This window comes from Marmota monax, unplaced genomic scaffold (genome assembly GCF_021218885.2).
Source record: "Marmota monax isolate L192 unplaced genomic scaffold, Marmota_monax_Labrador192_F-V1.1 WCK01_AAM20220418_F8-fsc00701, whole genome shotgun sequence".
In the NCBI taxonomy this organism is placed as follows: domain Eukaryota; kingdom Metazoa; phylum Chordata; class Mammalia; order Rodentia; family Sciuridae; genus Marmota; species Marmota monax.
The window spans coordinates 22,966-50,335 of record NW_026692643.1 but is presented as its reverse complement, the minus strand read 5'-3'; the positions used below and the strand labels follow the sequence as shown (position 1 = coordinate 50,335).

Genomic DNA, 27,370 nt, shown 5'->3' with positions numbered 1-27,370 from the left:
AGCTCCCATGCTCCTTGTTCCTGGGTGAGTCATCTTGCATGGCTCCATGGTCCTCATGCCTCTCTCCTACCCCTGATTTCTCTGGGTTTGAATTCCTGCGTGCTTTTCAGTCCCTTGACCTGATTCTGGGGGAAACATCCTAATTTCACCATAAGGAGACCATGCGTAAAAATGTTCAGGTTTGGAAAGCCTTGAGCTGCCCAGGGGCTTTTTTTTTTTCCCTTATGCTGAAAGAAGCAGGAGGACAGTCAGAAGGAGCATCTCTGCCATCCCAGGCTCGGGACTTGTGGGAACACTGGCACTCAGACCCAAGGCTCTCAGACCCAGGCACAGAGTGTGTGAGCAGATGCCTCCTAGAAGACCAGGAGCAGGTAAAGCCCACCTGGGAAACACGGCTTACCAACCACTCACCACCCATGGGCCATGGGGGCTTGATTCAGAAAATGACTTTGCAGCAAGGAGAGCATTTTCCATAATTGTCCTGCAGATAAGGCTTTTAGAAAAGGGAGACTAACCCAAAGAAACAGCCAAAACAATGATGAAAATGAAGGTGGGAAAACTTTTCCAAAGAAGAAAATACTGTCTTTATTTTTGACGTTCCTCATCCAGAATGCAGACAGTGCTCACATATTCCCTCAGGGATCTGGGACTGGGTAGCCATGATGTGCGGGTTTCCTGTTCCCACCTTTCCCCAGGAGTGGGTGCTGCTGTCTAGGACTCTACAAAAGGTGCTGTGTGTTTCGTCGTCACAGAGAGAGCCCCCAGCCAGCTCCACTTGGAGATCAAGGGCCAGAGCCAGGAAGCATTAGGCATCTCAGCAGGTGGGTGCCACCCCTGGGTGATGGTGGGAATTGGGAAGAGGCAACAGTCAGGAAAGGGGAGAAGGAGCAGTGTGGACAGATGGGATGTTAAATGTGGGGGAAGGAGGAAAACTCATGATCAGGGTACCATGTTGCCTGAGTGGCAGACAGGGTGGAGTACTGGTGGAAGCCAAGACATAAACAGTCCCATCATGTGGTTCCCTGTGGACCTTCCTTGGTAACACCTGTGCCTGGAAACACCAATCATCATTTTGACTTCATCACCATTGAGCAGAAATGCTTTTGCCTTTCTAGCTTCTTTTCCTCAACCTGTTTATAAAATTTTACATGCTTCATGTTTTCATGTAATTATTTTTTTACTGATTAGCATTATACTATATAACAATCATTTTTATTCTGGCATTGAATATTTGTGACTATGAAGAAAGTAACAGCCATGAAGATTTTTATGGTGATCTGTTTTGCTTTTTTTTTTTTTTCTGATTAGTGGACATATAATCTCAGTCATCTTGGATATATACTTGTGACTAAAATTGCTTGATTATGGGTAATGTATATTTTTAAAAGAAACACACATTTTCTAGAATAGCTTTAACACCTTATATACAAGTCAATGACCCATCAGAATTCCCCAGTGCCCAAGGACGATCATAAGTCAGTACTTTGCTGAAAACACTGGACTGAAGTTGTGCAGAGTGTGATCCAGCAGCTAATAAGCCCAACCTGGCTACAGTCACAGGGGAGAAAAGACACATTTGATGTGAAATGTTCTGGAGAGTCCATGACAAAACCTTTATATCCACTGTCAATATTTTTACTCATGGGCGTGTGCAATGGCTTCGCCTTCATTTTTGGTTGAGATACTTGTTGACCATGAATGGCTCACACTGGTAACAGCTCCTAACATGATGTGCAACAATAGACCCAGCCCCCACCCGAGCAATAAAGTTGCATGGCTGCTCAAGTCCTACCACTCCTCACATACCCTCCTCAACCTGCCCCTTCATTCTCAATTTCTAGTTTATCACCCTATGGCCATAAAGATCTGCAGAGAAGTGGGGATTAGCCCAATGTGTGCTCACGAGGCACCACTGAACACACAGGGACTGCTCCCCATGGTCGGGCCAACACTTCCCGCCCATGAGAATCCCCACCTTCTCCCACTGTCCACCCATTCTTGCTTCCTGTACAGCTGTGATGCTTATAGTGACACACTGGTTGACTGAGCCTGTTGCTGGAGTGCTGGGCATGCAGCACGTGTCTTGTATTTCTGTGCACCTCAGCCTCCCCAGCTGTTGGTGAAGTCTGTCTGTGGAGCTCTTGTAGGTGTGGCCAACTCATTCCCACTGCTGTCTTGTGTGTGGAATCCTGTTCCATGACTCATATGACTTACCAGAGCTTCCCCTTGTGACAGGGACAAGCTGCTCCTCTTTGGGACACCTGGAAACACTGATGGTGTGAGCATTCCAGCATTCGCCCCAGGGCACACATCTGGATGCATGTCAGATTGACATTTGCCAGAGAGTAGAACAGAAAGATCCTGATGTCTCTGAACATTGGGATGGAAAAAAAAAAGTCATTCAAACCACCCAAGGAATGGAGATTAAAATAATGTATGATAAAACTTAGAGAACATTATGAGCTATATGAACAAATATTAAATTTATATTACTACCAAATACGAATTCAGAATTACGAAAGTTCTACATAAAGACCAAAATCTTTCCTGAGGAAATATTAATATTGCTGAGAAAAATGAATTAAATCATAGCTAATGGAAAAACATAAATTCCCTATCAACTATACAAGTTTTAAAAGGGGGATTTTTCACCAACTTACTGCCTAAATTCATTCAATATTGCCCTCCATTAAATTTTCTCAGTGAGTCAGTGTGTGTGTGTGTACACGAGCACACTGCAGAACTTTTAATCATGTTAGAGAATAAAGTAGCTCCAAACAGACTTCATTTTTCTGGTTGTCTTCCACTTCCACAAATGAAATTGTTTGTGCTATAGAGTAACAGAACTTACTTAAAATGTGATAATTAAGTAATTATTATTGTTGAGCAAATACAGGTCAATAAAGCAAAATAGGGCAACTATAATAGAACTCATGCCCTGACTACTGACTTAAGACAAAGGAGGCTGTGGGAAAGCTCTTGTCTTTATGTGGAAAGCAGCTGACTCAATTGAATATCCACATACACTTAAAGAGACTTATTTTATAGCTAATCTCTAAAACCAGGTGGCTTTTTATCTCAATATTTAAGGTACAGCAATAATTTCAAGAAGATAATGTAGGCAAATGTTATCAGGGTTTAGGTAAAGAAGTATTTTATATGTGAAAAAAAAAACACCTTGCCAAGCAAGAAGAAAAATATTGATAAGCTAGAGAAAGATTTACTTTAAACTATACAATGCATTGAAATGTAAGCAGCTCAAACCAGCTGAAATAGCCACTTAGCTACGCTGTGAAAGAATCTCTATATACCTAGATAATGTCCCAGAGCTCAGTAAACAAGGCCAAACATCTGTTTTTTTTTTAATTTTAATGTTATATATGACAGCAGAATGCATTAAAACTCATATTACACACATAGAGCACAAATATTCACATCTCTAATTGTACAAAAAGTAGGGTCACACCATTTGTGTCTTCACACATGTACTTAAGGTATTATTGTCCATCTCATTCCACTGTCTTTCCTACCCCCATGCTCCTTCCCTTCCCCTCTGTCCCGCTTTTCCCTTTGCCATATCCTCCCATGCTCCCCACCCCCTTATGGCCACCACAGCCTGAAATCAGAGAAAACATTTGGCTTTTGTTTTTTGGGGGATTGGCTAACTTCACTTAGCATTATATTCTCCAACTCCATCCATTTACCTGCAAGTGCCATGATTTTATTCTCTTTTAATGCTGAATAATATTCCACTGTGTGTATGTGTGTGTGTGTGTGTGTGTACACATACAACATTGTCTTTATCCTTTCATCTACAGAAGGGCATCTAGGTTGGTTCCACAGTTTAGCTATTTTGAATTGTGCTGCTATAAATATTGATGTGGCTGTGTCCCAGTAGTATGCAGTTTTTAAGTCCTTTGGGTATAAAACCAAGGAGTGGGATAGCTGGGTAAAATAGGGGTTCCATTCCCATTTTTCCAAGGAATCTCCAAACTGCTTTCCATATTGGCTGCACCTAGTTGCAGTCCCACCAGCAATGTATGAGAGTACCTTTTTCCCCACATCCTTGCCAACACTTATTGTTGTTTGTATTCTTAATAGCTGGCATTCTGAATGGAGTGAGAAGAAATCTTAGAGTAGCGTGGATTTGCATTTCTCTAATTACTAGAGATATTGAACATTTTTTTCATATATTTGTTGATTGATTGTATATCTTCTTCTGAAAAGTGCTTGATCAGTTCCTTGACCCATTTATTGACTAGGTTATTTTTTTTTTGGTGTTAAGATTTTTGAGTTCCTTATATATCCTAGAGATTTATATTGTATGTGACGAGCATGTGGTAAAAATTTGTTCCCATATTGTAGGCTCTCTATTCATCTCACTGATTTTTTTCTTTTGCTGAGAGGAAGCTTTTTAGTTTGAATCCATCCCATTTATTGATTCTTGGAATTAATTCTTGTGCTATAGGAGTCTTATTAAAGAAGTTGGGGCTTAATCCTAGTCCAATCATCTTGAAGTGTCACTTCACAGCATTGTTAGTGTTGGAAAGGTCCTCAGCCTAGCAGACATGAGCAAAACTCAAATGATGTCCATCATCACCTACACTTCAAACTCAGAAGGTCTCAAGTTAATAAGAGAAAATAACAAAAATTGCCCCATACATAAAGGAGTGTCTTTTACAGCTAGTTGGGAAAGCCATTGTAGGAGACATTTTTTTGTATTATCTAAAAAATTAAACTCCACATTCTCTTTGTCCTGCCAATTTCACTTCTAGGTATAGATGCCCCAAATTTGCATAAATATTTACTGAACACATGCACAAAAGGGTCTGGAGAGCATCATTTCTATCATCCCAAAAATGAAAACTAGTCTAACATCTACTAACATTGGAACAGAATGAACAGGTAATTTTGCACCAAATCTAATATTTAGGTACCTATTATTATATGGATGAATTTCAGAGATACAATTCTGGAGAAAATAAAAGTAAGACAAATGTAGCACATGCTGTCTGATCCCATTGACATGTACCTCACCTTATTAGGGAAACTAAAGGAAAAGTTAGTGCTTGCATTTTCACAGGAGAGGCAGAGCTCTCAGAGGTGCACTCATTACCCTCCCTACAGCAACCACCAAGGACATGGCAGGGACTGACCACCATGGCCTGGCTCACCTTGGGTTATGCAGGAACACGCAGCACCACAATAGGGTGTGGGGGTGCAGTTCTTGATTGGAGGTCTTGGGAAAGATCACGAGCCCTGAGCACACAATGTGGGGTGGTGGTGGAAGGGTCACCGTTCCTGCAGTCAGCAGACAGGAACAAGCCTATGAGGGATCTTCTCATATCCCATGGACAGGGAGTGCACAGGAGGTCAAAGCTAACAGTAACTGGTGTCAGAGTGACAGCGGGGAGTGTGCTGGCTTGGAGCTCTAAGTCTTGGCACGTGCCTAGGTTCCTCTGTCCTTACCTGATTACAGAAGGTCTTGTGTTGTGTTGGCCTCTCATGGTCAATAGCTGTCCTGGGTGTGATGCTGATGGTTTGTTTCCTGCTGATGCTGTAACACTGAACACACCCTCAGTGACTTCAACAGTTCAAGTGCATTGCCTTCCTTCTGGAAGACATAAGTCAAAATCAGGAGACTAATAGCAGGCTGCTTCCTCCTGGAAGCCCTAGGGCAGAACTATCCTTTCCCCATCCCACCTTCTGGAGACCCCTAGAGCTCTGGCCCCTGGCCCCCTTTCTCCATCTCCATCTTTATTGCAGTATTGGTTAAACGCCTCACTCTGGCATTTCAACCATTCTTTCTCCAGCCTCCCTCTCACTTTTAAGCATCCTGTCATTACTTTGGACTGACTTATATAATACATATTTAATATCAGCCTATTAGAAGCTTTAATTCTGTCTGCAAACTTTGCTTGGCCATGTAAACTAACACGCTGACAGATTCGTGCGATTGCTACATGGAAGTCTTTATGAAGCCATTTTCTGCCTGCTATGTTGACATTAAGTTAAACTTTGCAATTTTAAATAAATTCAAGGCCAGTTTTTAGCAATACCAAAGCTCAATTGCTAATCCCCCCTCAGCTCTGGATGCCTCAGGCTGTGTTCTCTAGCCATGAGTACTCCATTTGTTACCTCGACAATCTGTACAGCAATTGGTAGGTGAGTTTACTTTGGCATATGCAGTTCACTATAGCAGTATGATTCTTTGACTTCATTCATTTATATACTTCAATGAAATTAAAATTGAAAGTACTTCAATAGCTATTTAAAACATATTACAAATACTTCAGCAGAAATAAGAAAATTTGACTTTAAAAGTAGACTTTACCTATGTGCTCTATCAATCACATTCTGCATCTGATTGGGATTGGACACTTTGCTAAAAGTCAACATCTACAGACAGGAAACAAGTCACAGAATCAGTCTGTGACACCTGGCAATATGAGAGCTCTCCCCAGCACTGTTGCTGTTATAATGGATGTTGTTACCTAGACACAAAGATGCAAACATACAAATAAAGTAGAACTCTCTTTCATAAATGAAAATTGGCACCTGTACTTTAGCATTGATTCTCTTAAATTTAGTTAAAAGGGGACAAAAAAAATTAGCTGAATTCTACCCTTGGCTTCATTTCATTCCAGTTATAGTTTTTGACAGTGGCTGATGTCAGTGGTTCAGTTTTTAATCTTCTCTTTTATTGAAATTCAGAAAAGAAATACCAGGATCCTATAACTTCACCAGTAAATGTGTTTTAAAATCATGACCTTTTCCCAGGACACTTATTTACATTTTCTTTTTACTCCAGAATGATCCTCTGGTATTTTATGACTCATAGCTTTCTGAAGCATACAAAGTATGTCAGAATCCTGGGAATCTTTAAAACACCCCTGAAATCCAAACCTCTCTGTCCTCTGAAGTGTCACGTCACGTGGCTCTGGCTAATGAGAGTGCTTCAAGCCCCTGTGGGTACAGGTCACACACCCTGTAGCTGTGCATGGGCACTGATATACTCCAGCTGGACACAGCAGCAGCAAGTCACTCCTGCAGCACGAGGGGACTGCAACCATGCTTCTCACAGAGGACGCAGATGCAGCCTGCTGCAGTGAGTGTCCCCTCATGTGGGTAGGGGATGCCAATCCTAGCACTTCATGCTCAACAAGTTTGAGAAAATCCTCTGTTCCTTGCTGTGCTTGTTACCCCCGGAGAGCTGCAGTGTGTGCTAGCTGGTACTCACCAGCTGGATTCTTTAACAGCCCGATTCCCTTAAATAAAAGGTCTGTATGATATTATTTGTTACAGAAGATCATCTCAGTACACTGGGTAAGAAACTTAACATCTTAATATCAAATTTTGGCAATGAGTCTGAATAAAGTATAGAAAAGAAAATTACAGGCACTGCTTTAAATTTCCCATGATCACCCAAAAGCTTTTTAAAAAGGAAGAAAGGGCAGGGGAATGCTGTGCTCCTCACAGCATTGCAAAGACATGGGAAAAGCGACCGTTTCCTCATCACTCTAAGAAAAAGCTGTGGAAGCAGATGGAAATGTGGGTAAGAAATCTCCAAACCCATGAAGTCAGAGGGAAGAAAGAAAAAGGAAATCTTTGTTTTTCAGGATAATACATTTTCCCAACCCTGGGATTTGAGCTTCCTTTCCTCCTTTTAATGGCATGTTGTATTTTATTTGCAAGCAGAGTTAACACTTTATTACTCTTTTAGCAACACTTCGTATCCATGATCATCATTCTAGAAATGAATCCCAAATAATCCTATTTGCATAGCTTTGCAAATATTTTTGACTAGTGTCAACTTACTTCATTTGTGTAATATAATTATATAGATAGTTAATTTTAGTAAAGTCAAGCATTATCATTTCTTACAGAAATAACTAACTGGGATTCATTTTATTATTTGTAGAATTCATTTGCTCTTTCATTGAATTTAAATGCTATGTAATGCTGACTGGAAAATTACATTTGTAATGGCAAATCACATTTATATACCCATTCTACCTTCAAAAAGTGTATACAAATCCCTATCTCCTCTGAAAAGTTAAGTGTTAGTGATTTTTAATTCAAAATGTTTTAAACAAAAGTAGAAACTTTGTAATGAACTGAAAAGTCATGGGAGTTGTTGAATTTATTCTCTAAAAACTCATAAACCTCTCTTGCATGATTTAAGCAAAAAGATCACTGAAGTTGTCCTATTTCATGTGACATCTTATCACTTTATTAAACTAAAAGCTGTAACATCTGCTGTCAAATGTGCATTAAAATCACATAAATGCTCAGAAAAGGTGATGGAAGTGCAAGGTGGCCACTGAAGTGTACAGGAATAAGCAAAGTGTGCTGCCCACAGCCAGTGGGGCACTAGTGACCCTCAAGAAGGAGGGAACTCTGACACACAAAGCAGAACCCATGCACCCGAGTCAAGGTCATGGACAGCAGGTAGTGCAAACACACAAGGACAGGAGTGACTTCCTCCAGGTGAAATTCCTAGAGTCAACGATTTATAGAGGGAGAGAGAATGGAGGCTGCTAGTGGCCTGGAAGAAGAACAGGAAGTTCTCTCTAATGGTGCATGGTTTCATTTGGGGGAGTTGAAAAGAGTTTTCAAGGTAGACACTGGTGAGAATTGTACCGATATGTGAATATACTTAAGGTCACTGTGTCAGTGTTCACTTAAAGATGTTTAATACAGTGCAAAAAATTAAAGGAACTTGCCCAACAACCTAGAGTTACTGAATTACATAATGATTTCTAAACAGGTTTTAAGCTTAGTCCGTCTTTAACACTGAGAAGTTGGAGTAAGGAAGAATGGGTTAGGGTTTCCTCCAGCCTTGGGAAGCCAGTGAGAGCCATGGTCAGGGTTTTCATGTGGTCACCAGGCACACAGATCATGCTTGAGTGATTCGGGGGTGTGCAGAGCACAGAGGTTGGCAGGTGAAGACATATTTGACAAAGAAGTATGTCCACAGGATGGAGCAATCCAAGGCAGGATGCTCTCCAGTCACAACTAGTATCTGGACTTAGGGTGGATCTTGGCACTCCCTAAGAACTGCACACCTTCTGCCATGTGAGTATGATGAAGCAGGCAGCATCCCTGAGGACAGACTAGTAGCCATATCTGTACAGTTCTGGGCTTCTTCATCCAGTTCTAGTAGGAGAAGATCAAAGACAAAAATTGATTTAAAGATTTTGATTCTATGGGGAATGAGGAAGAAATTAATGTTTCTGCACACTTTTGTAATAAAGAACCAGATTTTTCCTTACCCAGTAGATAGTGCATCTTTAAACCAATACAAAGCACTGTTGAAGGATTAATGAGTGCATTGAGCAATAGATCTCCACACTAACAAACTCAAATAACACTGATTACCTTAAGTTTAAAACTGTGGAAGTGACTAAGGAACTACCAACTTCACATGAAGTTATGCTTCTGTCTCAGATGCTGTCTTCCTGCCTTCTAGATATGAGAAGGTAAGCCCTCCAGTTTTAGAAAAGGCTTTCCAGATTCAGTCAGAGTCAGGGAAAACATCATGATTTTGGTAGTTTAACCAAGCTTCATGTGTTTTAGATTTGGAATCTTCATTATTAAGTACATCATTTTTTGAAAGTAAGATATTGACAATTCATCTCTAAGAATATTGATCATGCAGGACACCATTAAGGCATCAATATGAATGACACACGTACACCATTCCTGCTCACCTATTTATTTGGGCACCAAGTAAATAAAAGGCCTGTCTTGCATGTCATAGCAACTTCTCAAGAATTAGGATTTGGTTTGCCAATTAATCAACACTCAACCTATGAGGCATTTATCATGTGAAACTTCAAAATGACAAAAAAAAAAAAACATTTTAGTTAATTTTATCTTGATTTAAACATGTTTAAAAAGTAGATGAACCCGGGTGTGGTGGCACATGCCTGTAATCCCAGCAGCTCGGGAGACTGAGACAGAAGAATTGCAGGTTAGAAGCCAGCCTTAGCAATGGTGAGGCACTATGGAACTCAGTGAGACCCTGTTTCAAAATAAAATACAAAACAGGGCTGGGGATGTGGCTCAATGGCCGAGCACCCCTGAGTTCAATCCCCAGCACCAAAAATAAAAACAAGAAGAAAAATGAGAGATGAAAGATTTGAAATAGGTTTCATGATTACACATGTGATTATTTAGAAGGATATAAATAACAAGGGGCATTTAAAAATTAATCTCTCTCCTATGTTTCCAGTGACAGTGTCTCTTCTGTTGTTTGAAATCATGGAAAGTGGGAACACCAGTTCCGACTTCATTCTCCTAGGTCTCTTGGGCCACTCCAGAGCCCAGCAGTTTCTCTTTGGGATGGTTCTGACAATAGCTTTCACGGCTCTAGTGGGCAATGCCCTCATGATTCTCCTGATTCAGTTGGACCTCCGGCTCCATACGCCCATGTACTTCCTCCTGAGCCAACTGTCCCTCATGGATGCCATGCTGGTTTCCACCACTGTGCCCAAAATGGCTGCTGACTACTTGACTGGAAACAAGTCCATCTCCCCTGCTGGCTGTGGCTTCCAGATCTTCTTCCTTCTCACTCTGGGTGGTGGGGAGTGCTTCCTCTTAGCAGCCATGTCCTATGACCGCTATGTGGCCGTATGCCACCCTCTGCGCTATCCCATGCTCATGAGCTGGCCACTGTGTCTGAGGATGACCATGGGGTCCTGGTTCCTGGGAGCAGCTGACGGGCTGATGCAGGCAGTTGTTGCCCTGAGCTTCCCATTTTGCAGCAGGCGAGAGATAGACCATTTCTTCTGTGAGGCCCCTACACTGGTGCGCTTGGCTTGTGCTGACACGTCTGTCTTTGAGAATGTCATGTACTTCTGCTGTGTGTTGATGCTCCTGGTGCCCTTCTGCCTCATCCTGACCTCCTACAGTCTCATCCTGGCTGCTGTCCTCCACATGCGCTCCACAGAAGCCCGCAAGAAGGCCTTTGCCACCTGCTCCTCACACGTGGCTGTGGTGGGGCTCTTTTATGGAGCTGCCATTTTTATCTACATAAAACCCAAATCCTACAGGTCAGCTCACCACGATAAGGTGGTGTCAGCCTTCTATAGCATCCTCACCCCTATGCTGAACCCCCTAATCTACAGCCTGAGGAACAGCGAGGTCAAGGGGGCCCTGAGAAAGTGTGTGGCCAGTGTGTGGCCTTGATGCTTTATTAACAATACACCAAATTGCCCCAGCTTTTGTGGTTAGGCAGAGTGACTGGTGGGATTTTTAGAATGGTAATTACAGGGACCCCTCCTTATGAATTAGAGACACGATCCACATTGCCCAGGGGATACCTGGAACCACTGATGCTCTCTTTGAAAACATTGTTGACCTTAGCTGAACACTGAGTGCTGTGGCCACAACTTTTGCAACTTGAGGTTCAAGAGCAAAAGTAGCACGCTTTTCTTTTTCCTTCTTTGCAGTTTCACATGTATATTTACTCTTAGCAAAGATCTCTGCAACCTCTGCCTATAATTCTTTTTTCATTAAGTGGAGAGGTTCATCTTTTCAGGTCAGACTGGAGCATTGCTGTGCCCGATCCTATACTTATGGATTATTTATTTCTGAATTTTTAAATTTTAGGTTTTCAGTTTGTTGTTGATTGCAGGTAACTGATTCTATGGTGCACAAAACCAGAGATAAGGGAGAACTACTGGATTCCCTTGAATATGTATATCTGCCCCCCACATTTTACTTATCACTAAACCTTCATGTTTTAATGAACTTTTACTCAAAAAGTGAATTCACTATTCCAGCAATTTTGGGATTATTATCTATGTTTCAACTGAGGTATACTTTTTAAGAAGTAGGATGCTCACAACCCAGCCTTTTCTTTCAAGAAATTTCCATAAATACTAGCCTAAGACTCTACACTGTTATCAAGAAAGGCTACATGCACCAGCCTCCCAAGTCCCTCAACCACCAATGAAGCACCCTCAAGAACGACCATGGGTCTGCTGTTTATCCCATTGTTTAGTTTGGCCTGTTCTATTCTTGTCCTTGGAACCCCATGATGAATAGTCCTACATCCTGTGTTTTTCTCTAGTTCAAAGACTCCTCTGCAACTCTGCTCTCACCAGTTCTTTGCCCTGTTTAAATCCTACAGGTCTTCTATTGTCTAAAATGCCACAATGGGCTACCCCATGTGTTTTGGAGGATGTCTGGACTATGTTCAGTTTGGATCTGTGGAAATTAAAGCTCATTTGTGGCATCAAAACTTGTTGTTGTTGTTGTTAATTACTATTATTTAGGTAGATGGATAGTGAACTTTTTCTTGACTTGTTTGCTGAAACAGAATGTTAACATGACATTTCCACCACCACAGTGCTCAAGATTCTTTTGCATCCATTGTTATCAGACTTTATTTTTTAGAACTTCTAGTGAGTGTCTTGGTAACTTATTTTGTTTTTAGCTTGGCTTCCCCTGATTGCTGTGAAAGTTTTATATTTTTGCATTATTTTACTGTCTGATTTTTTTTTTAACTTTTGTTAACTGGATATTTTTATTCTTGGAAAGAAATAATAACGCATGTAGTCTCCCCAGTGAGCCCAACTTGGTAGTTCATTCATGGACCATATATGATATTTTAAATACTATATAAAATTTAGTCTAAAAGAAAAAAAATGAAATTATATATTCAGTTGTTTGTTACGTATTTTCAAACACTCACTTTAATTCAATGGCTGAAGATGAACTGTTTTTACTAATTGTGTATTTGTGTAATATATCTTCATCCTCTTTCATTTTACTTGAAACAATAAAACTTACATGTTTGGTTATACTATGCATTGTGTTTTGTTCAGTATTTTTACATTGTGCTAGGGATAGAACCCAATGCCTCTTGCATCTTAGGCAAGCGCTCTACCACTGTACCACAACCCCAGCCCTAGAGTAAACCCTTTAACACAGTCTTCCATTTCCATTGGAAGAATGATGACATTGAGAATCTGAAGTTTCATAGAAACATTTTATGCTAAATTATAAAATATTAGATAAAAATTGAATTTCAAAAATGATGTTTCATGTGGTCAGACTATATGTTTTATCTTTAACTGGTGAATGTTTATAAACCAATAATAATTTTCACCAAGACATGTGGCAAGCTTGCAAAGGTCTTAATTTTAAAATAAAATAATTAAACATATTTATGTGTTGTGAAAATGTCTAGATATTATTTGTATAAAAGTCAAAGGAAAAAATAATTAGTACAAATTCAACTCCAAGACAATCAAAATAAAATATTGAGATTAACTATTTTGTTTTTTACTTTGACTTATTTTGTTCTCATCTGAATTACTTCTTTCACAACTTTTTATTTTCTTTTAGTAACACTTAGACCTAATTTTGTTTTCCACTTTAAAATAACATATTTTAGAGCAAGGTATTTCTAAGACACTCTATCCTCTGTAACTTTCAGATCTTTATTGACACATGGATATTGCTAAAGTACAGGCCAAAAGAGTGGATTGCATTCCCAGGAAAGAGAGAATTCATTTACAAGTACCACCTCATTTATTGTTGGAATTCTGCCTCCTTTCAATGAATCATATCCTGGTAATAACAGTGCACTAGCCCTGCAGGAAGTTTGCTTCAGGGATCCAATATCCTGGGATTTGAGAATCATCTGCATTGAGCTAATAAGAAGAGAAAATGTCTTGTCACCCCATCCTACTGAACATGCTGCTGTTGAGACTTCCTAAGCCTGATGGTAAGGTGCTCTAGGACTTTGGATGGGTGCCTGTCATTTTACACAAGCAACAGAGCCTTTTATACAAGTACACAGTGGTCCAGGGCCAGAGCCTGGGAGCTCCAGGCCCTGCACAGTGGCTGCTCAGGAGGCAGGTCAGTGCCAAGACTTAGCCTGAGTGCTGGAAAGAGGTAGTGTTCTCTAAAGCTTATGTCGCTGTCAATTTTTTTTTCATATTTTTAAGGCCTGTACATAATTTTAAAAAAAAGAATTAAAATATCTTGATCTCATCCAATAATCTCTTAACTTTCCTTTTACTCTCTGCAAACACATTTTGTAAAATTTGAAAAACATAGCTGTTACTTCTGTCAAATAGCATGATCACTGTGACTGTCACTATGAGTTCCCTGGTAACAATTTCATAGGTGTATAGTAGTTCTCATTGTCTATTGAAAAGGAACTTAAAGAAGCGACAACTTCAGTGTACTCAAGGTGCTTTTCCTTCCTTTCGGTTATTTCCAGGTACTAGGTTAGCTCTACATTTTCACCCCATGTTAATGAACAAATTATATTTTTAAAATTCTCACAGTGTAGTTGATAGTAAGCTATTCCAACAGGCAGTGCATAGTACCAGGAGAAACTGAAGTCTGAATGTTTGTGCATAAACACAGTAATTGTATTAGACCTGTCAATTTCTACAGAGACTACATATTTTCTATGCTTACATTAAATGATTTCATTTTATCAAGTTGAAATTAGGCAAAAAATATTGGTGATGGGGAATTCAGGAGCAGTGAGAGATGCTCAGGTTCAGCTCAGGGTTAGATGAATGCAGTGAATCCTCTCACTTAAACCTGTGCACCTAACTCCGGGAGTTTTTGAGTAGATGAGAGCAGTGGCTTCTATGATGAAGTGAGAGCTGACTAGGAAACAGTAACAGATTAATCACTCTGTCTTCACTCCTGTGTTTTCCTTATGACTTTGGGGTAAGGTTTCTATCCACATTTTAAAACACCGACTGCAGACAGGCAGGGTGGCAAGTGTGCTACCCCTCAGGACCTGTCACTGCCATAGTAGAAACCAGTAATAATGTCATGCACAAGCCCACCTGCTTGCCCTCAACCCACTCCTGTGGAATGGGGGGTTCACTGGAACACACTGACAGGTTGGCTGGTGAGTAAAACTACAAGGGGGACAGAGCCACTGCTTCCCATGGGTTAGGTCAGCATTCCTATAGTCAAAGAGTTTTCATTTGTGGTAAATTAATAAAGTATTTCTCACCTACTTCTTTGTGCAATAAGGGTGTGTGGGGCACTTCATCTGCTGAGAATGACTATCACAGTGGTGTGCCCTACTTGAATTAACTTGTCAGTTACCAGAAAGCTTATTCTTGGAACAGCCTAAGCCTTGGAAAGTCCATTATTTATTTCATGTTATTTGATTTATTCAGTACATGCACATTGACACTGTTGTAATTGCAATGATTCCTGGGAATGGGGAAACCTAGGAGGACTCTCTCAGGCCTGCATTCTAGAGTCATGTTCTCTGGTTTAAGAACAAACATTTCCCTTTGATTTTTCTGGAAACTAAAAAAACCCATTTTCTAAATACTCTCTTTCTACATCTGCAATTCTAAAATGTAAACACAGTCTGCCTCATTTATCTGTTGTAACATTAGATAAGACAATCTTTGACCAAGTGGGGCTTAGGGCGATATTTCCACAGCTGTCATCATCCATGTTGGAAGTGAGCTATCACTCTGTCCCTGGGAGACATAGTGAAGTGTGCTTTATGGCAAATTCTGTGATTGATTGAAGAAAACTACCCCATTCAGGACAAATCTAAGTATTGGTCAGCAAGATACGTGACATGCACCTTCCGTGGAAAGATTGTAGTTTTATTCATTCTGGGGAGCCACACTGAAGTGGGTGGACATACACTGTAGATGTAAGAAGTGAGCTCTCCATAATCACAAAGCTTATGTAATTGGGAAATAAGCAACAGCAGGATGTCATTGTTTTCAATATAGAGAGGAAAAGGGCAGCGAACTGACAATTCTTTGTCCCCACAAATGTTTCTTGAAATTAATTGTATGGAGGCATACATAATTGTACTCATTTGGCCACAACATCTATTTTTTTTTGTGATGAACACATTCTAGGATTTTATCATTTGACTTAATGCTTCCAAATTTGAAAAAAAAATTGTGAAAATTATAGTGTACATGAAAATATCCATGATATATTAACTCAAAATAATTCTTTAGCTTATTAATTTTACTAATTCAATTCTTTAAGTATATTAATTTTACTAATTAAAATTAATTTGCTAATTTATGAAGAATTTCAAGACTAGTAATGAAAGGGCACAATAGCCTTACAATGATTAAATTATCAGTGCTCTTGTGGGACTGTTGTATATTGAAATAATTTATGAAACTTGGACAAAGTTCAGAGTCCAAAGTGATGTTGAAAGTATTGTCTTTTAAGTATATACACACACACACACACAAACACACACACAATATTATAATCCTAAAGTACTTATTTATTTTTCCAAAATATTTGGGTAGGCAGTATCTATTCATGACCAATTGTAATAATATTCCAAACCTAATAATTATGGGCAATATTTGTGGAACTGTAGGGTCATGCATGCTACAATGTTTTTACATGAATTTTCTTTTGTAATCACCAGACAATGGAAGAAGTGCATACTGTCCTAATACATATTGTATTAGGTCCAGTATTTCAGTCCAGTCTGTATGTATTCTGTACAGACTGGACTGAAAATTCCAGTCTGTACAGAATAAAGTTGAGGTGAATATTGATTTAAGTTTCCTAATTTTATTCATCTACTGGTAAGATATATAGATTTTTAAGGTTAAATCCGGAGACCACAAATCTGTATTTCTGTATGCACATTATTAAAAGAAATGATTCTATTGAGATAAGGAAAGGAAGACAAATGCATATTAGTTCTTTAATTTTTAGAATTTGTCTTAACAACTCACATAAGTTTCAGGATTTTCGGTGTCCACTTGTTAATATGCAGACATTCCACAGGATACTTCATGTGGAAATTTAAATAGAAAGGAGTGTTCAGTGAGTGAAAAGTTCATCAGATCACAAAAATGTTTTGAAATACTTTTAGTGTCAAATGATTTTCTTCTTCACATATGAATAGAGAGTGCAAATTACATTGAAGTATTTTATGCTCTGCAGATTTTGTAGGAAGCTAGTGTCAGCACAGCTGTTGCTGTTTTTATAAAACACGGGTCAGAGAGTGAATCCACAGCAGCAGGAAGCTGGGGATGGAAGCCACCAGGGCAGTGTGAGGTTCTCCCAAGTCTGGGACCTGCAGGGGCATGTCTCAGGGGGCTGGTGACCTGCCCCACATCTCACACACCTTTTCTGAGTAGATTTGTGCAAGACTTGGATGCTTTCCTTCCAATCTCAGGCTAATTTAGCTACCCATAATCACACCTCTGTCCACATTACACTGTGCTGACTGGCTTAGCCACAGCAAGCCCTCCTTCATCTGTGGTTGAGGCAGTCACAGAGCACAACCTTTCCATCCACACCAAGCAGTGGGAAGACAAGCTTGGACCAGTGCATTTGTAAGACTGAGATATATGAGAGCAGTATTTGCTAACAGTGAAAATCAATACCAAACTCACAGTGATTATGAATATAGTTTACATAGCAATCAATGGCACCTTTATCCCAAAATTATGCAGAGCATTCAGATTTGAAAAGCTACTCACATAATGCAGCCCATCCACATATGAGTAACAGCATGTAAGTCCACCAACATGGGTGTATATAATGCAAAGTTTGGTCCTAAATAGTGTTATAAAATTTTGGATTCTATAAAATAGTTCAGGGAAGATATCTACAATATATATAAATGATAAAATAAAGCAATTGTGTATAAATAACAAGATGTGTAAGAAGCATTTTCAATAGAAAGAAGAGGAAAATATTTTAAATGAGTTTGCAGATTAATCCAGGCGTCAAGGAGTAGAACAGTTTCTGCCTTGGTATCTTGGGAAATGTGACTCAAAACTTATTTTCACGGTAGGTATTATGACTGGCAAATTAGTACTGCTCCTGAAAATACCTAACAGCATCACAGCTGCAGGAATTAAAAAAGATTGACAGCTGAATATAGTGCGAAAGTAAGGGATTCATTTATCCTCAAAGAATAAAGGCAACAATTTAAGATTGAATACTACAGAAACTCTTACCACATATAAAGGACTTAGATCACAATATGAGTATTAGAGAGTTACCAGGCATTTATAAGTATAATATGCTATATGCATAATGTCTAACTGATGCAGCAGTGATTAAGAATTGGTAAACTGGATGTATATATACATACATATGCAATTAAGAGAGCATGATAGTGATATGTTCAATATTATAACAATAATGTTAAATATTATGATAATTAGAACAATGGCTGTTTTGATAACAAGAACATCTAAGTATTTAAATTTAAAGAGCATTGTTGGCATACTACATTAGTCACTATAGCTGCAGTGTTTATTATAGGTGTGCTGCCCACTTACAAAATTTATCTTGGGTTTTAATTAAATTGAAAAAATGAATCAGAAATGGCCTGCTACACATAGATTATGACTGAACCCATGCATTTTTTATTGGTAGTCATTAATCTATTATTCTCTGTACAAACTTAAATTTATAAGGAGAAGATAAATCTCACTGAGGTGTGAGAAGAGAGCCTTTCACCCATGCAGGACATCATGGCAGAGAAACGCCATGTGGAGGTTTCAGTTACCCGAGAGCCATCTCTATGATTAACAGAGAGGCTCTGTGTCCTGTTCGTAATCCACACTAACTTCATGTGAAGAAGCTTGTTTGGACCAGTCTTAATTAACAGACTGGCGCTTGTCTCCTGCCTGTAAGAACCTAGGATTACTTAAGTGTGAGAGCCTGCAAGTAGCACAGTTTGTTTCTTCATGTTATTTAAGTTCCTCTAAGAAATTATCAACTTTTTAAATAGGAATTTTCAGTCAAACATAGCAGCTCTTTGAGTACCTACTAGATGTGGAAGACAGTTGCCCGGAGGGTGTTGTACTGACTAATGGCTCCTGATCAGGAGGAGAAGTGGTGACCAGGTGAGGAGGTGGGCGAGGTGGGGCACACCCCTGCCTGTGTGGAATAGTGAAATTTAGTCATGTTTTCTTTCTAAACAGCAAAGTCTGATTTCAGTGGTTACACATTTTGTTTAGATTGCTTATTTAAATTTTAAATTTCAATTCATCCTAGCATTGAAGGAAATCTCCAGAAACTCCCTTAAATACAAGTGTGAGAAAACTGAAAAGTTACAATCACAAGAGAGAGTGCAACATCCACTAATCTACATGAATTCAAAAGTCCTCCAACAGGGAGATATTCCAATGTAGAAACCTGGGATTACACAACATGGCTTCTTTGGGCCAGGATGACATGAAAGGCATCACACTGGAAATCACAGGCCACGCATCAGCCTTCTCAGACTAGCACTCTGCTGCAGCCTGAGAGAGAGGCTTGTATAAGGCCGTGTATACATTTTTTCTAATTTAGCTGGAATTGAGAATATACTAAACTCCTGGCAGCTATGAACCGTGAATGCTACGGAAAATGTTTTGCTGGAGAGAAGAAAATTAAATAACTAGGCCTCCAGGATAAGGCTTTCTGTCAGGTGACCAAGCCATTTTAAGGAAGTTCCAGATCCTCATTTTAACCAGGCCCAATTCCTCAGACATTCTCCTGCCTTCCAGGTTGCCCATAGCCATGGACAACTCCACTGACCCCACGGCGATGAACTTCATTCTCCTGGGGCTCTTTGACTACACAAAGACCCATCGAGTCCTGTTTTCTCTGGTGTTCATGACCTTCATCGCCTCCCTGGTGGGCAACATCCTGATGATCCTGCTCATCCACACAGACCCCAGACTTCACACCCCCATGTACTTCCTGCTCAGCCAGCTCTCCCTCATGGACTTGATGCTGGTCTCCACCATCATCCCCAAAATGGCAGCCAACTACCTGCTGAAATCCAAGTCTATCTCTCCTGCTGGCTGTGCTTCCCAGATCTTCTTGTTACTCACTCTGGGAGGGGGAGAGTGCTTCCTCCTGGCAGCCATGTCCTATGACCGCTATGTGGCCATATGCCACCCATTGCGCTACCATGTTCTCATGAGCCACAAGCTGTGTTCCCAACTGATAGCAGGCTCCTGGCTTTTGGGAGGAATTGATGGGCTGATGCAAGCCAGTGCTGCTCTGAGCTTCCCCTACTGCCACTCCAGGGAGATAGACCACTTCTTCTGTGAGGCACCTTCGTTGATGCGCCTTGTCTGTGCGGACACCACTGTTTTTGAGTTTTTCATGTACATCTGTTGCATCCTGATGCTCTTGATCCCTCTGTCTCTCATTGTGGTCTCATACAGTCTCATCCTGGCTGCTGTGTTAAGAATGCATTCTGCTGCAGCCAGAAAGAAAGCCTTAACCACCTGCTCCTCTCACCTGGTTGTGGTAGGGATGTTCTATGCCACCCTCATGGTCATTTACATGAGACCCAGGTCCTACCACTCAGTGGGCCACAGCAAAGTAGTCTCTGCATTTTACACCATCTTTACTCCTGTGCTGAACCCCCTCATCTACAGCGTGAGGAATAAAGATGTCAAGGGGGCCTTCAGAAATTGGCTGGGCAAGACACATGCTATGTGATTCCAACACGAGGATTTACTGAAATGGCACCTCCCAAAATGTACTCATGCTGTCATTACAAGTTACTAGTTTATTTGCTCTATTGAACTGCTGATTTTGTGTTCTTTCAATTTATTTTGTTTTCACTTTGCCATTTTACCTTTTAAGGTATTTCTGTGCAGTGTTTGGTCAATCAGTTAAAAATTTTATTGTGATAGGCCCAGTCTGATTCCCTCTTAAAATTGGGAGCCGTCTCGCCACACGAAAATCTAATTTTGGCTTTACTATAAATTACTGCAAATTCTGATCTTGCTTGGAATGCCTGCCCATGCCTTGAACTCACCCATGCCTGGCTCTCTCTGACCAGATAGCAGCCTTCTCTAAACTTTAATGATGCTTCATAAATCTTGGCCTTCCCTGGCCAAGATAAGGACCCTCACTGAGGCTCTAATGACCTTCATAAATTTTGATGTCGGGGCCAGCAAAAATGTAAACTCGCATTAGTGTTATGCTCCTCAGAATTTTGTTATCTGTGACCCCCCTTTGTGTAACTTTCTGCGCTATAAAGCTGGGCTACAAGAAAGCTGCAGTTCTGTCTTGTTCCTGCGTTTTTTGTCAGGAGAGGCAGCCCGGCTGGTTGAAATAATAAGCTTGTTTTAATTTGATTTTAGTTGGAGTCAGTGGTCTTTTCTTTGTGTCCTGGTCTAACACCATCTCCTTGGGTAGATGCCAGAGTCTGTGGATAAGAACACGTTGGGGGCCATGTTCTTGCCTGCCCACTGCATCCACTTGGTTTCAGGTGCAGTTAAACCCAGGGCTGCCATGTTGGATTTCTGTCTGGTTGAGGTTCCCACTGCTGAAGGCAGGTGTTGAAGGTGCCTGTCATTATTACACTGCTGTCTCTGTCCTCACAGCAAAGAGTGTTGCTTTATATATTGGGTATGTTTTATTCTCCTGCTGAATCATCTCCTGTATAAATATGGTGACTTCTACTCTTGTTTCTTTCAGCGTCAGTCGTTTTATTTGAATTCAAGCCTAGGTGGCTGCTCTCTTTGGCTTCCATTCATGGAATATCCTCTTCTTTCCATCACTTTCCTCTGTGTTTTCTCACATGTGAGGGGTCTCTTAGAAGCACATTGGGTTGCTCTTTGGTGTTTTTAACCATTCAGCTGCTTAACATTTTAGAATCAAAGTATTTATTCATTGTATGTTCAATTTATTCATTTTATGTTCAAATGATGTAATTATTAATAGGTAAGAACTTATTACTTTCCCTTGTTTTTTTTCTATTTTTGCTGTATGTTAATTCTTTTTTTCTTACTGCATTCCATGTAGTTAAGCAATTTCATCTACTGTTATGTTTTGAATCTTTGCTTTTGATTTTCATTGCATCAGGTTTTTTGCTTAGTGATTACCACAAACTCTGTAGAGACTATTTTACAGTAATATCAGGTTATATTAATCAAATGGTTACTTAATTTTGATTACCTTCAAAAAAAAGAAAAAAAAAAAACTAAAACAAGACAGGTGTCTCTCTGTTGTACAGCACTTGTCTAGGATGCATAAGGACCTGCGCTCTGTCACCAGCCCCACAAATATAAATACATAAATGTGAATACTCCATTTTAACTCCACTCCCTCCTCATATTTTCAAGGTAAGTTGTCATGATCTATAACCTTGTATCTTGCATACTTTTGAACAAATAATGGTTATTTTCAATAGATTCACCTTTCAAACTTTGAACTAAGGAGAACCAGGGTCCACACCCAGTTGTGTTGCTGGTGCTTTGATTGTGACTTCAGACTTCTCTGTTCACTGGGCTTTGTTCCTCTAATTGTCTTTCTGATGCTCAGCAAGGCCTTGTCTTTCCCTGACCCTTGACTTGGCGCCTATGTTTACTGGTGAAAGCCGTGTGGTGACGTAGGAGCTCTGCTGTTCCCAGCCTACTCTGTGAGCAGTGTTCTGCTTGATGTGGACCCTAAATCAGGAAGTCACGTGCTATGAACAGCAACTCCCCTTTCACTACTCCAAGGGGAATGATGTACAACACAGGGAATCAACTTGAGTGTATGACCAGCTAACTCTACAGTTGTCGGAGAGAAGTGAGTCAGAATTCTGAAAGTAAGACATTGTGTTTGTCTTTTCACATTGTGTCAAATGTGCACTTGTACCAAAACACAGAATGGAAAGTACAGATTTATCCACATGTGGTGTCTTCCTATATGACTGAGGAGGTGTGATCACTCTCTCTGGAGACAAGGGGAAGATTTCCCTTGATGCACCATGAGCAGTAAACCTTTTTCTTCCTCTTTGATGTCAGCGTCACTTCAGGACTCATGCTTGCAAAAGAAAAGTGACAGAAGGTAGGGTGCTTGTGGAATCAGAAGCTTTGGGAGACTTCCTTTTGCTCCTCATTTGCTTGTCTGCTGTGGTTGGGGCATAGCCTTCCTAGGGGCCAGTGAGTTTGCAGCAGTTTAAGCGGAAGGAAAGTTCCTGTGGAGCAGAGGTGAGCGCACTCACACTCACCAGGACATGGATGGGGCATGTCCTGCACTGGGCACCATGGAGATCTGGGAGTGACACACCCCCCTCCCAGCTCCAGGCCCTCTTTAGGTAATGTCTGGCCACTAGCCGTGATCCCATTCCTCTCAATGATGTTTACAGAAAAGAGTTCAGCATGCATTCCAGTTAGACCAGATGTACATCTGTGAAGACAATTTTCAATATCATTTTGACAGTTTCTTGAGTAGAATCTTATAAATACTATGAATTGTATATGTAGAATTAGGAATGTGGCTCTCAGTTTTTAAAAGAAAAACACTCACATTCAAAAAGAAATTGTAACTCTATAAAGTAGAAAAAGGTGTAAAAGTAGATTTATTATATTATCAATCTATGCTGCGCCCCTCCCCTGACTCAGGCAAAGGCAAGGCCCTACTGAGGTGGATAGTGCAAGGCATCCATCCTCTGTAGGAGCGCAGTATGTTTCTGGTAATGGGCTGGTTTGTTTTTGTATTCCTGCTAATAAGTATAGTTGCAACTTCTCATATGACCATTAAGTATGAAGGAAAAAACATGACTTTCCCAATTAATGCAACCACTTCCAAAGAATAAATCTGTTTGCTCTAAATGCAAGGATTCAGCTGTGGAATGTAAATTGTTAATGTTTAATGAGAAACACCCTTTAGGAAAAACAGTCAAGGAAGTTTTTTAGAAATTAAATTAAAATCCAGAGAAGAAAAATTAATATTAAGAAGACAGATTAGTGCTTGGTACTGGCCAACTTGTTCTTGTTCCTGTGCACAATGGTTTGGTGTTCTTACTCTTGTTTGATTAAAATTTGTAGCCTCTCTTTTCAAATAACCACATGCCATAACCGCGGTGCCAGTTCTAGTCAGTAAGTCAAGAAAGAATAGTTAAGGTATAGGTCAATAGTCTGGGACATTTCTAACTATTATTAAAAGCTAACTAAGCAGAAACAGCTCAAAGCAAAATGTGAACTGAAAGTAAAAATGCTTGCTTATGCATAAGCCAAGATATATTCTTTTTATCTAATTGTAGCTGAGTAATGCTTTGTTTCTTTGAATAATGATTCCTGATTTATAACCACAAAATACTGGGAGCCTGCCAAAATGAAAAGTATATTTGATTAACTTCACAAGTAAAGATTGGGATTCAGCACCTTCACTTCGGGTCTGTGTTGTTTCTTGGCCACCTTTCGCCGCCTCCTCACCATCCATTCGTCTCCTGAGACCCCTTGCTGGAGCTGGACTCTGACAAATCTACTAAATAAAATGTGACTCACAGTGAGTAGAAAACCTTCACCTGAAATTATTAGGTGTTTGAGTTTCCAGGTTATTTGTAGAGGGATTTTTTTATACAAATTCAACATTACTGAAGTAAAGCAGTGCTGCTCCTCTGGCACTGCCGAGCATGTTGATGTAGCTCCACTCCTACCCATTTATGCCACATAAGCAATGGTGATGGTGACTGGCTTGGAATATAGATTTGCTCTTGAAGGCATGGCCTCCAGCAGGGAGAGGAGGGACCATATCCAGGAACAGTGGGCCTATTGACAGGCCCATTAGGTGTTTAAGAGCTCTTTTCATTCCATCCTTGTTTAAATGGACCCCTGTAATCAGCTCTACCAAAGAGTTATTTCCTTTAAGTGATGAAACATCTTTAGCACATATTGTTAGAACTGTACAGTATCAGTGATAACAAAGAGATGCTTAACATTATTTGATATTATTGCCCCAATTTATTTTCATTCCATTTTATTTTCAGGCTCTATTTTTCTACATAAATCATATGTGGCACAGTATTTTATTGCCAGATATCACCAAGTTATTGAGTTCAACATTTTTATACCTAAAAAAACAATAAATGCAACTATTTTTTCATAGGCAGACACAACTATTCACAATCAAGTATAATTAATTCATATTCTGTTTTTTGTCCATATTAATGTAGACTAAGTGTCAGAAAAATTGAAGAGCGTGTTCATCTTTAAAATCTCAAACATCTGTGGACAAATTATCCTGATATTTTGAAGGCAATATTTATTGTGTTTATTTTGAGTTTCCACCCAATGGCCAAAATTCCACCTCACTCATAAAATCCAGTGCTTCTCAGAGGGATTCACATGCTCTGAGATTTTGTCCCAGGAATCTCTCTGCTCTCCTCTTCAGCTGTGATCCCTTTGCCCCATGCCCGCTCTCCAGCTCCATTGACTAGGTCCTGCTTTGTCCTTTGCAGGAGAAGAATTCCTACTCTGAGCACCAAACTGCTTAATGTCCCCACCCCCTCGAATGGCTCACCTCCCTCCTCTAGACCTCTACTCAGACATCAGGTCCTGCACCCAGGTCTCACTCAACCAGGCCGTTCAAGATGGCACCTCAGAAGTGAGCACTGTTTCTGTTCTTTTCACCTATCATCCACTTTTAATTTGTATTTGTTTTTTATCACCTGTAATAATATGGATTTATTTGTTCATTTATGTATTTTTAACCTTTCCTCAGAAGTTTCTTGTACTAAATTCTTAAAATGTTACAGTGCCAACACTTCCTGGGATGGTTCATAAATTGAATGGGATCTCAGGTGAAGTCATAAAGGCTATATTTTTATGTCCATCTAGTGTTTCCTCATTGTTGAATGTCCCATATCATGTGTGGGCCCCGTCAGCCTCAGAAGTTCAGGTTATGAGGTAATGAATGTAGCTTTACTATGTCATATGCATTGACACTTGTGTCCCACTTCAGTGTGGTCTCCTGGGGCATCTGGTTGGTTTTCTGTGGCTGTCCTTGCTTATTGACGGTTACTATGAAATAAAATGTAGCCACCACTTCATTCTCAATATGTGAAAGCTTTGCAAGGGAAAAAAAAGCAGGGGGTGGGGATAACCAGAGAAGTCTCTGTGTCATCACAGGGCCAGCAGCTGCTCAAAAGTGATAGTTGGCTCAAGGCACTGACAGGAGCAGAAGCATGGCCAGAATGTGTGTCTTTCTGTCTTTACTGTGGTACAGGAAGTTGGAGGCTTTCAACTTTCAGCTCTATTTTATTCTGTTTCCACAGAGTTTCCTCCTGATGATTGTGAATTGTGACATATATTTTCCATCCAAAAATACTAGAATGCAAACATGCATCCTTTCCTTTTAACCATCAATATCCCATGAGGAATCACAAGATTTAAGCAACACCTTAATTGTTTTCTTTCTGCTTTTTTATCCCTCTCACTAAACTTTAACATTAAGACTGCCAATCTGTCCCTCAAGAGTCTAAAATTTTAGTCAACCTGTCCTGTAAAAAGTGAACTGCCGGTGCCTCTTCTGTTTGAAATCATGGCAGGCATGAACATGAACACTAGCTCCACCTTCATCTTCCCAGGACTCTTGGGCCACTCCAGTGCCCAACAGTTTCTCTTTGGGATGTTTTTTGACATTAGCTCTCACCTCCCTAGTGGGCAATGCCCTAATAATTCTCTTGATTCAGTGAGACCTCCAGCTCCACACGCCCATGTACTTCCTCCTGAGCCAACTCTCCCTCATGGACACCATGCTGGTTTCCACCAGTATGCCCAAAATGGCTGCTGACTACTTGACTGGAATCAAGTCCATCTCCCCTGCTGGCATGGCTTGCAGATCTTCTTCCTTCTCACTCTGGGTGGTGGGGAGTGCTTCCTCTTAGCAGCCATGTCCTATGACCGCTATGTGGCCGTATGCCACCCTCTGCGCTATCCCATGCTCATGAGCTGGCCACTGTGTCTGAGGATGACCATGGGGTCCTGGTTCCTGGGAGCAGCTGACGGGCTGATGCAGGCAGTTGTTGCCCTGAGCTTCCCATTTTGCTGCAGGCGAGAGATAGACCATTTCTTCTGTGAGGCCCCCACGCTGCTGTGCTTGGCTTGTGCTGACACATCTGTCTTTGAGGATGTCATGTACATCTGCTGTGTGTTGATGCTCCTAGTGCCCTTCTGCCTCATCCTGACCTCCTACAGTCTCATCCTGGCTGCTGTCCTCCACATGTGCTCCCCAAACTGCTGGCTGAAGTTCTTGAAGCACAGTCAGAGGGGGAGATGTGGGGACAAGTGCCTGGGGTACTGCATAAATGGCATATATAAAGTGCCTCTGAGTGGCAGGCCACTCCCCTGTGCTAGGCATGTGAGCAACAAACTATTGACCCCATAAGCACAGCCCTGGGTGAGAGGCCATGTGCTGCAGTCCCTGTGCTTGCTCCACGGCCCACTCCTTGATTGGCCACTGCAAGGACAGTTAGCAGAAATTGCATTGGTGGCTGCCTGTAATCTGCTTAGCTACTGCCTGAGTATATATACATGGTAACTGCACACTAAAATCGGACCTGCTTCCTGCTTGCTCTCTGGAGGTCTTGATTAGTTACTCTGCAGCCACACTCTCCTCTACCTTGTTCAGA

The 27,370-nt window shown here is 40.6% G+C and overlaps 2 protein-coding genes and 1 pseudogene across 2 annotated transcripts; all 3 read left to right on the top strand.

Annotated features, from left to right (window-relative positions):
- Positions 1-416: 416 nt before the first annotated feature.
- Positions 417-19,522, top strand: LOC124093744 (olfactory receptor 2T8-like). The gene is made up of 4 exons (XM_046446316.1): positions 417-442; positions 10,284-11,168; positions 14,178-14,242; positions 19,512-19,522. The coding sequence occupies exons 1-4, from the start codon at positions 417-419 to the stop codon at positions 19,520-19,522; spliced, it is 987 nt and encodes a 328-aa protein (XP_046302272.1).
- Positions 19,523-19,524: 2 nt separating this feature from the next.
- Positions 19,525-20,460, top strand: LOC124093743 (olfactory receptor 2T33-like). Its single transcript, XM_046446315.1, has one exon. The coding sequence runs from the start codon at positions 19,525-19,527 to the stop codon at positions 20,458-20,460; it is 936 nt and encodes a 311-aa protein (XP_046302271.1).
- Positions 20,461-26,289: 5,829 nt separating this feature from the next.
- On the top strand, positions 26,290-27,126 carry LOC124093742 (olfactory receptor 2T33-like; annotated as a pseudogene).
- Positions 27,127-27,370: the final 244 nt, after the last annotated feature.

What these genes read in the sequence shown, in the direction of transcription:
- LOC124093744 (XM_046446316.1), top strand. Translation starts at nt 417, where the DNA reads ATGGGCCATGGGGGCTTGATTCAGAA. An exon ending in CATGGGGGCTTGATTCAGAA is followed by an intron (nt 443 to 10,283) that starts AATGACTTTGCA and finishes AAGTGGGAACAC; the next exon opens with CAGTTCCGACTTCATTCTCC. An exon ending in GTCAAGGGGGCCCTGAGAAA is followed by an intron (nt 11,169 to 14,177) that starts GTGTGTGGCCAG and finishes TCTATTGAAAAG; the next exon opens with GAACTTAAAGAAGCGACAAC.
- LOC124093743 (XM_046446315.1), top strand. Translation starts at nt 19,525, where the DNA reads ATGGACAACTCCACTGACCCCACGGCGATGAACTTCATTCTCCTGGGG.